The sequence below is a fragment of the Astyanax mexicanus genome, chromosome 14 (assembly GCF_023375975.1).
Source record: "Astyanax mexicanus isolate ESR-SI-001 chromosome 14, AstMex3_surface, whole genome shotgun sequence".
In the NCBI taxonomy this organism is placed as follows: Eukaryota; Metazoa; Chordata; class Actinopteri; order Characiformes; family Acestrorhamphidae; genus Astyanax; species Astyanax mexicanus.
The window spans coordinates 14,815,704-14,826,452 of NC_064421.1; the positions used below are offsets into that span (position 1 = coordinate 14,815,704).

The 10,749-nt window shown below is 38.4% G+C and overlaps 1 protein-coding gene across 8 annotated transcripts in view; it reads left to right on the forward strand.

The window, feature by feature from the left end:
* Positions 1-3,224, forward strand: part of meis2a (Meis homeobox 2a) — an 82,536-nt gene extending 79,312 nt beyond the window's left edge. For all 8 annotated transcript variants that reach the window (XM_007257385.4, XM_007257387.4, XM_022673080.2 and 5 more), the window contains one exon: positions 1,373-3,224. In XM_007257385.4, coding sequence (XP_007257447.3) covers positions 1,373-1,686 — 314 coding nt within the window. In that variant the 3' untranslated portion in view covers positions 1,687-3,224. The remainder of the gene's footprint in view (positions 1-1,372) is intronic.
* The last annotated feature ends 7,525 nt before the right edge of the window (positions 3,225-10,749 follow it).

Sequence of the window (10,749 nt, forward strand, 5' to 3'; positions counted from 1 at the left end):
TTGCTAATCCCCCAGGGGTTCACATTACAAAGCAGTGAAGTCCAGGCCTCCACTGTCCGGCCCTGCAGCTTCTCGAGCCTGTTCCTGGCCGGGGTCTAAACCTGGTCCACACCCATACCTGCCAAACCCGACTTACGATCGTTATTGTCCTCCGAGTTTTAGCACGCAGCGCAACTGTGCACATAAACACACCGTGGGTTTAGGTCTATTTTAACGTCATAAAAGACTGAACACTCTCCTTCTGTTTGGGTGCCTTTACTTCTTCTTTCTCTGTCTTTGGGCTCTGGCTGTGGTTTTCCACTGCCCACACCACATCCTCTGGTTTGACAGCAGCCTATTCTGCTTTCTTTAAAAAGCCCCCCGTTGAGAAAAGCATTTAATTTTACTGTGTACTATTCTTAGCTTGGTGTGTTATGATAGTTAACCGAACCCTGCATTATTTAATAACTTCTTACAGGGATTTAATTCAAATATGTTCACAGCAGTCTAGCCCCATGAGAGTCTCTCTCTCTCTCCCTCTCACTCTTCGGGGGAATTGACGTCTCTGCGTGCTGAAGTATTACTTTAGCTCGTTTTTTCACATCCTGCCAGCTTGCAATGTCAGTGGATGGATTGTGCAGATCACTTTACGGCATGAGAACTGACCAGGAATGTATCAGGCTGACCGTATCCCACTCGCCACTGAAATGCAACAGTGTAATTTTTCATGAACGTGCTACATGAGCAGACTCACTGATAGGGGTTTGCTCCGGGTGTCTTATTTAATCGGATATGCATTTCAACAGTCAGTGTGGATTTGGGGGTAGAGAATAAGGCCACTGTGTTGTTTTGATTTCTGGGGCAATATGAGATTTATTATTAATGTCAATTGTATTGATTTTTTTTTTTAGACCAATTAAAAATACCAACTGCTTTTAGTGAAATCTAAGCAATATATAACATAGATATATATATATATATATATATAATATAGAGGCTTGGATCGTGTGGGGTCCAAAATTATTAGGATCCTTGTTATATTAAAGTGACAGTCCAAAGGTTTGGGGGATTTAGTGACTTCTCTAGAGAGAATGTTTAACAGAGCATGTGCAGGTGCACTTTTAATGCAGGTTAATATAAATAAATTGCTGTGTGAAATTCTGAAATTACATCCAACACACCTACCAGACCCCCTGTTTTTAGAATGAATACATTAGACATCGCAGGGATGGTTGTGCCATTAGGAGACTAATACCATAAATTAAACAAAACAGTCTTAGGGACTGCGTCTTTAACCTTTAAACCTGTGTGTGTTAGAACAGTGTAAGCAGGATTGCTGACGCTCTTTTCTCCCTCTCTCTCTTTTCCTGTCTGTGTGTGCGTGGTGTTCCAGGTCTGCAGGGCATGCCAGGGGAGTTCGTACCTCAGAGTGGTCCTATGGGCATGAGCATGGCACCGCTACCATACCCTCCTCCACATCATCCTCCACCACCTCCTCCTCCTCAGATGTCGCACCTGTCCCAGCTACGGCACGGACCCCCTCTGCACCCCTACCTTCCCGGCCCCCCGCCGACCCACCCCGCCATTCTGATGCACGGAGGACCTCCCCATCACCCAGGAATGACCATGTCTGCACAGAGCTCCCCTATTCTGACCCCCATTGACCACAGCACTGGTGGACAAGGCCTGGACATCCACGCTCAATAGTGTAAGGGAACCTGATGAAAACAAGAACAAGAAAAACAAGTTCGACCCCCCAGACCCCACCCCAACTAAAGCGATTTTGGGACTATTTTTAAGAAAAGAGGAAAAACGAACAATTTTGACCAGAATTAGACTCTAAAAATGGAATTCCAGATGAGCTGTGATAATTTTTTATCTTGTCAATTTTGTTACTTTCATCGACAGAGGACCAAGCTGACAAGAACACTTTGTAAAGTCTTGGGCTTTTGTTAAAGATCAACGGAAGATGTTTCAACTGAACCTAACTGAAAGTGCAAACTCAAATAAACACACACACACACGCACACACACACTGTATACACATACACACTCACGCAACACAATAACAGCCGGAACATAGTCACACAAACTCTCGTTTGAACCTTTTTAAATAAATCATTATGGAAGATAAAAAAAAGACAAAAACAAAAGAGACTCCAAGAGTTATAACTACTGTAGTATAAAGGTATAGACACTAAGTTAAAACTTGTGCATTTTTGTTGATCACTCAATTTCTGTTTTCCTGAGCTAGTCCTAGAATTACCCCCCAAACCCCACCCCAACCACCCCCTGCTTTTCACACTGTGTGTGCTGTTCCCTGAGGGAGAGATGGTCTCGTCGCAGCAATAAAAAAAAAGAAAGAAAAATACAACAACAAACATCTCAAAAGTCTCGGCCCAAACACTAACACTAGAGCGGGCAGCGGACCTGTCCATCCCGGTAAGGACCAGAAGTAGCACTCGGCCAGAGAGGCTGCTGAGTGAAGCCTGCTCTCTCTGTACCATTCAGTTCAACCTTCATTTCACACCCCTCTTCTATTTTTTTTTTTTTTGGCTCATGAATGAATGTTTCCCTGTAGGTAAAGTTCTTAGTTTGAATTGCCCAAGCACTGGATTGTGTTGGTTTTATACATTTTTTATTTTATTATTATTATTATTTTATTTTTTGTTTTTTTGTATCATGGACTCTCAGAGCAAGAGCCTATTGAAGGAAGCATATCCATGGAAAAGCAACATCCTACACTAGTTTCCAAGCCTCTGGATCAACATACGCACCATATGGACAGCACAGACACAATGGTGGATTCTTTGGCACTTAGAGAAGCTATTGACGGTTGATGCACCAAAAAACCTAAAACTTAAACAAAAAAAAAAAAGAAGAAGAGAAAAAAAAAGAACTTAAATTATGAACTCAAAGCTTGGAGAAAAGCTAAGAGAATATTGTAACAAACTTCGTACAGAGTTCAGTCTATTAATTGTTTCATGTTAGATATTCTATGTGTTTACCTCAATTGAAAAAGAATGTTTTTGCTAGTTTCAGATCTGCTGTGGCATTGATATTGTATGTCCATGAATTCCTTCCTTTTTCAGCACGTGTTCCTCACTAGATGATAAAAAAATGCTGTCTCCCTTAAGCTTTGTCAAAAATACATTAAATACTTGTATGAGGACTGTGACGTAATGTTTAAAAGGTGTTCAGTCACAAAATGCTGTAATAAATATTTCATTTTTGATTTTGTTAGATTCATGTGTGCTCACGTGTGCGCTTTTAAACAACTATTATTATTATTATTATTATTATTATTATTATTATTATTATTATTATTATTATTATTATTATTATTATTATTATTGGGGATTTTAAACCACCTGCAGCAGTCTCTCATTAGTAATGACTTCTTTTTATCAGCATATTAATTCTATTGTCTTTTATTGTTTTTAAGTGTATTTATTTGAGGTGTTGTGTAGTTTTGGAGCAGTGTTAGTGTGAGCTGGTCAGATGTAAATAGTGTGTGTGAGTGTGAGCAGAGCTGTGTGTTCAGCACTAGTCGGAACAATAGGTGAACAGCCTGAACGCTTTACTCCTCTTGAACAAAGGCAGTGGAGAGTAGAGCGCTGCGCGGCGCCCCCTGCTGGCCCTGCTGCTGCTCTCCACCTGCAGCACACTCAGCTCTCTGCTGTAAACACAGTCAGAGTGTGTGTGTGTGTGTGTGTGTGTGTGTGTGAATATGAACACAGGCTTTGAGCTGCGCGAGCAACTCAAATCCTCCCGACTCTTTAACATTTTAATGAGGATTAAATTATCTGCGCGCGTGCGGTAAAATTATTATTATTATTGTTATTATTATTATTATTATTATTATTATTATTATTATTATTATTAGGTGTAGTAGTAGTAGTAGTAGAAGTATACCTGTTAACATTATTATCAACACTTACAACAAATATTAATAATTACTGCAATAATAAATATTTATTATTTGTAATTATTTTTTTATTATTATTGCTGTTGTTATTGTTATTATTATTAGTAGTATTATTAGTAGTAGTATTATTTATTGATTGCACAAAGAGGTGCAGTAAATATAAAACAGCAATTTTGCTTTGTTTATTTTTGTTCGTTTATCTGTTTAACGAAGACGGAAATTAGAATAATTAATTCCTATATTTTTCTAATTAAAGCTAAAATTATAAAATCCAGTAAATAAAGTCCAGTAAATTGGTGCAGCTCTTTTATAAGTATTTGCACATTTTGCGAAATTAGCCAATTGTTTTATTTTAATACTTCACAGTATGTTATTGCGTGTTATTTTAAATTATTTAGAATCACACTATTACATTTTTGCAAATAAGCTAAAAATAGTGTACACAAAATATAGAAATATAGTGAACAAGCTATTAATATTTATGTATCGGTTGATTAATTTGTGAATGTGCAAATATAACACAGGTATAATTCTAAAATTAATAAAAGTTGCCCTTTAAAGATTTTTAAGAGCTTAAAAATACATCGTGTTTTTTATCTTCGTGTTTATTATGTTTGTATGTTTATTCTCATTTTTGTAGATTTAGTTCGAGGCGAAAACATCGTGCTGAGAAAAGGCCGTTAAAGTTCTCGGGCTTTTTTCACCATTTTTTTTTTTATCTGTATTTACGCTGTAAATATTAATTGGGCGCGTTTAAACTCGTTTACGATCAAAGATCAAGCAGACGATGAAGCGTAATTTTAACTGTTAAACGAATCCATCAAAGCATCGCTGGGTTTGGACAAACCAGACAGAAGAGCCGCCGTTTGGAGGGCAGAGATCATCAGATGCGGGGAGAAAAGCGCGTTATTGTGAAGGGCTGCATTTTAATATTAATAGTTTTCTCCTGGTTTCTTTGCTGGGAGACAGAAGGCTGGGCTGCCTTTGCTGCTTCTCTTTGCCGATTCGGGGTGACAGGAATGATGGATGATCCAGGCGAGCTAAACAACTCCACCCCTTCATCTCCTCTCTGTCAGAGCTACTTGGGCCACTGCTGCTGGAATAAAACGCGCAATATTTCCCCCCAACCCCCCCCCCCCCCCCCCCCCCCCCCCCCACAACGGGCCCCCCAAACCACATTACATGTCCACAAAAAAGCAGAGAGAACGAGAGCAGCCGTGTGCACAAAGGCAACATGTTAATAAACCCTTAACCCTCAGTAATATCTGATCTGCAGGAGGAGACTGCAGACCCAGAAAAAGCTCGAATCTCAGCTAATGAAAGTAGCTTTAATTAGAGATCCGGACCGAGCGCGCGCTCTGCACTACGGGACCCTTATTTGCTGCTTTTTTAGTTTTACAAAAATAAAAGAGAGAGAGAGAGAGTTGGAAGAAAGAGAATGAACGCGTTGTTGAATTTCTATTTCTTGTTTTAACTGTACCTATTTCATTGTGATTTATTGTAGGGGACGTACAACATATATATATATATATACATGGTATTTCTAATTACAATTTATAATTTATTTGTAAATATACACTTAAACACCGATTTTACGCCGTTTAGCCTAAGTGTACTGACCTCTAGAAGTGTTCTAACGTTTATTTCTTTGTTTATTACATTTTAATGCTTTAAATATTTATTCCATGTCTTCGTGATTTATTTATTTTTGTTTGAAACTTAAATTCTAATTTCTTTCTTTTATCCAGTGTATTTTGTGTGTACGAACTCTCCACGTTTTTAAATATCTACACTTGTTTATTTAGGGTTTGTTTTATAGTTTTTATATATATAAAGAAGTGCTGCTGCTGTTCTGTTTTATTCAGATGCTCGTTGCTGTGTTTTTTGGGAAGGTTTCAGCACTTTCTCTCTAAGCTTTGCCATGAGGTGTCTCAGTGACAGCGTTATGTATGAGAGGGGGCTCCTCGGAGAAAAGGCCACATTTCGGTGATCATTTATCACTGTCAGCCACATAATGATCCTCCCTGCACCCCCCTATTGATGAGGATAATTACATTAGCTCCCAGTGACTGATCAATAAAGCGCGGGGAAAATGCTTTATTATAACCCACCTAAATGCCCTGGGACGGGGGGCTTGCTGTTCTCTTTCTCCCCCCGGTTTCTTTTGTTTTTCTTCTATCACAGAATGGACAGAGCGCAGAACGGAGCAGTTTGAGGAGTTTTAGTAAAGACTGAAGCATTTTTTTCTCTCTTTGTTTTTTACTACTCGCGTCTGCGTCTTCACACACACCACACACACACACACACAGCTAATTCTGCTTCAAATAGTGTCCATTCGTTTTACTCCTGTCTATGAGTCAGTGATGTCTGATGGTGTGGATTTGATGGAGGAACACTGGAGCTGGGTTGTTTATCAGTGTTGCAGGGTTTTAAGGCAGAGGTCAGGAATGCTCAGAGCAGACCAACACTTCTTATAATGAACATACGAGTCTCAACGCAGGGCACGCAGCGATTCTCTTGGTGTATGTGCTTGTATGTGCTTGTGTGCGTTTGCACGCGTGTGTGTGTGTGTGTGTGTGTGTTTTAATTGTCAACAACTTATTCCCTGCAGGAATGTCTCTAGCTCTCTCCTCCAGCCTAATTCTCCGCGGTGTTCAATGCCAACTTGCATTTATTCAGCCTTGAACAACGCGCTCGTGAGACACTCCGGTAGAGCCAATTTAGCATTTATGATATAGCACATAACCACATTTGTTATTAGTGAGGAAATATAGGGAAACACAGCTGTTTAATTTATGTTGTTGCAGTTTTTAACATTGTAATAATTATTTGATTACTATGTATATGTATATTATATTTATTGTCCCACATATAAGCATCTATACACTATGTACATAACATACTGTAATGTGTGCATAAAACATTTTAAAAACCGGATATCAGATTTATCATACATTGCACTCTATATATATAGATAATCTATTTTATAAATTAATTTTAGGGCTCCAATGGTTTTGTACCATTTTTTCTGAGAGTATAGTATGTGTTTAAATATAATAATTAAATATAATAGACCCGCATAATGTATACACATTATATACATTTATTTGACGTTCTCTGCTTATTTGTTTAGATATTTATACACTCTTAACTTATACTGTATTTTGTTTTTAATATTAATATTTAATACTAATATTTCTTTTCATTTAAATTTGCTCTGTTTTTTTAGTTTGTATTTATAATAGACATATTCACTACACACACATGTTGATGGGAGTAATGCGGCTCTAAAACATTAAAACAGTCCAGCTTTTTTTTTTTCTTCAGGATCATAAAACACACTTTTTTGTGTGTGTGTGTGTGTGTGTGTGTGTGTGTGTGTTCTAGCCAGTGTGTGAGGGAGGTAGAAGGCAGGGTATGGTGGAGGTGTGGAGGAGGGCAGCATCACCTTTCTCTGAAGGGTGGCACTCTGAGGGTCGGGTCTCCTGGTTTCTCCATGGATGGAGAGCGGAGTTAATGAGTGTGGTCTCCTCGCGCTGAAGGCTGGAGCTGGGCTGGAGCGGTCAGAGCAGCGCTTAGAGCTGCAGAAACAAAACAAGCCGGGGCCATTTGCCTTGAAAATAGCTAAAGAGCAATAGAGTAAAATGGCTGTGAGTTTTAGTCAAGCCTCAAGGATGTTGAGCTTTTATTCCGCAATCAGTTGAGATTTAATTAGGTAGCTCGCGGCACGCTGAGCTGATATTTCCTCATTAGGCTTTCTTGCTAATGTTGGGCTCAGATCTGCTCGCGCGCTCAGAGGGGCGGCTAGCGTGGCGAATAACTATTGCCCACATGGGTGGAAGTAACAGCAGCAGCAGCATGCTGATCACTGGTCGCTGCGCCTCGATCTATTTGATGAAAATATGTTTTCATATATTTGAGAGAATTACAGAGGTTTTAAATAATGTGAGACATTTTGCAAAAACTGAAAAGTAGGTTTGATTACATTTTCAAATATTTAAACAAAAAATATATAAAAAAAACGAACAGGTTTGAAATATTGTGCTCAGAGCAAAAAAGTGAGACATTCCCCAAGAAAACTGTAAATGAGAGAAAATGCGGGCCACTACGGACAGACAGCATGGAGAGAGAGATGGTGGTGAAAGAGAGAAAGAAAGAGAGAGAGATTTCCCCGCCCATGCCAAAGCTGAGCAAAAAGACCCGTGAGTCCAGTACTATATTATCCTGGTATCGTCCTGGCGCCCCCTGCTGGTAGACTACGCTTTTCTGGCTGCAACGAAGACTGCTGGAGACGCTGCAGCACGAGCGCCGTTTTTTCCATCGTCCACCGGGCTTCTCAATAACACAGGCAACCAATAGACTAAATGTGCCCAGTCTTATCATCTCACTATCATCATCTCCTCCTCATCATCATCATCGAGCCATAAAAGCTTGATGTTGAATGCGCGAGCTGCAGAGAACTGCCGCTGAGAACTCAGCTCACCTGCCCTTACCTGCCTGAACAGCACGAGCACAACCGAGCGACCGGAGGGAGGGAAACGTGTAACTCATCCATCATCTACCGCTTCCTCCTGGCGCTCGCTCAAATTTTAGAAGGCACTTCTCTAATCACGTTTATATATAATTCTCATAAACATAATGACACTAATATCAATACTGATAAAAAAAGATAATGAAAAAAATTCTCATTTTCTCTACTGTATATTTTTTTTAGCCTATATATAAATACCCTCTCCAAAACATGTATTTATTTTATTACTAAATATTAGGCATATTATCTCTGTATAATTTTTGCTCTTTTTAATTCAGATTTATCTTTATACACAACCCAACCAATACAATCTATCTTATTAATAAATATGCATAAATGTATGTTTCATGTAAGCGGGCCGTTGTTACAGCATTAAATTCATTAAGCTACTAGGCCGACCTTCTTGCTTAAATCTCCATAAGCATCCCGCATTAAAGTCACGCAATATATGATCTGATCAATAATATCAATAATCGTGTTGAGAATTAATGCACGCGTGCACGCGCTCTGTAGCCACGGCTCAGTTTACCGCGCATGTGCGTGTTCATTTTATCTTCTTCAAATTAATGAACGTCTTGTCCGTCCTCTTTTACACGCGGATTGTCCAGACAGCCGTGCAGTATCCGGCCTGTCACCTCCGCGCGGGAATAAGAGGCTGCGGGGAAGCGTGAGAGCTGATCTTCTGCTAATAACGGCCCAGCCATTCATCTCTGGGCCACTTGAACATTATGACTGAAAGAATGGGATCAGTAACCATTATCTCCTCGGATGGCAGTTAAAACCACTCCTTATTTTTCAACACAAAATAACGGCGCGGCCGAACCGACCGGGGACCGGGGGCCACGAACGGTTGGGCGGAGATGATTCAGGACTGTTAGTTACTTACATACCGAGAAACATAGAGAAGAAACATAGCTCAATACACATATATTGAATATGTGCATAATAATAATAATAATAATAATAATAATAGATTAAATAAATATAGTAACAATAATACTAGTTAAATAAATATTAAATTCTTTATTAAAATAATATACAACGGGCGCGCGCGACGCTGTCCTATACAGCTCTGGAAAGAAATTAAGAGACCACTTCAGTTTCTGAATCAGCTTCTCTGATTTTGCTATTTATAGGTATATGTTTGAGTAAAATGAACATTGTTGTTTTATTTTTTTAAACTACGGACAACATTTCTCCCAAATTCCAAATAAAAATATTGTCATTTAGAGCATTTTTTTCATTTGCAGAAAATGAGAAATGGTTGAAATAACAAAAAAGACGCAGAGCTTTTAGACCTCAAATAATGCAAAGAAAACAAATTAATATTCATAAAGTGTTCAGAAATGTTTTAATATTTGGAGAATAATACTGGTTTTAATCACAGTGTTCTCCTCCACCAGTCTTACACACTGCTTTTTTTTTACACACATAACTTTATGCCACTCCTGGTGCAAAAATGTAAGCAGTTTAGTTTGGCTTGATAGCTTGTGATCATCTTCTTAATTCCAGAGGTTTTTAGTAAGGTAAAATTAAAGAAACTCATTATTTTTAAATGGTCTCTTATTTTTATTTCCAGAGCTGTATAAGGTGTGTGTGATATTTTAAAACGCTAAACTGTAATGCAGTTGTGGTGTAAGGAGTAGTATGTGTTTAGTGTGGGAATGAGAGCTGATACTAATTGCGGGAGGGTTGAAACGGTAAACAGTGTAAACGCAGATTACACCAGATTAACTGCGAGGCTCTTTGAAGTGAGCGCGTTTCTGGTTACTCAGTGAGAGAGAAAAGCGGTTCAAGAGGCAGAAAATGTAAGAATGAAGGTAAGCTCTGCGGCTTTACCGCTCGAGAAACACATTTAATCCACATTTGGACGACAAATCTGCGCAAATTAGAACCGACCACTTGGAGAACAATTACCCACCAAACACCCTAGAGAAAATACACAAGACTGCCTCTTACCTCTGGCTTAGTTTATATAAGATTATACATCTTTATTTTGGTATTTATATATACTGATTATGCCTGTTATAAGTGTGTATAATTTTTTCAGATAAGTTACTAAATATCCACATTAAAAAAAGTATAGTACACTATACACTGCCTCTTTCAGCAGTTACTGTATACATACATGTACTGTATATATATATATATATATATATATATATATATATATATATATATATATATATATATATATATGGCTTAGATTATTTTAGATTATATATCTTTATTTTGCCATCTATATATATATATATATACTAATCATGCTGGTTATACTTATATATGTCACTAGTCAACACATTTTTGGGTT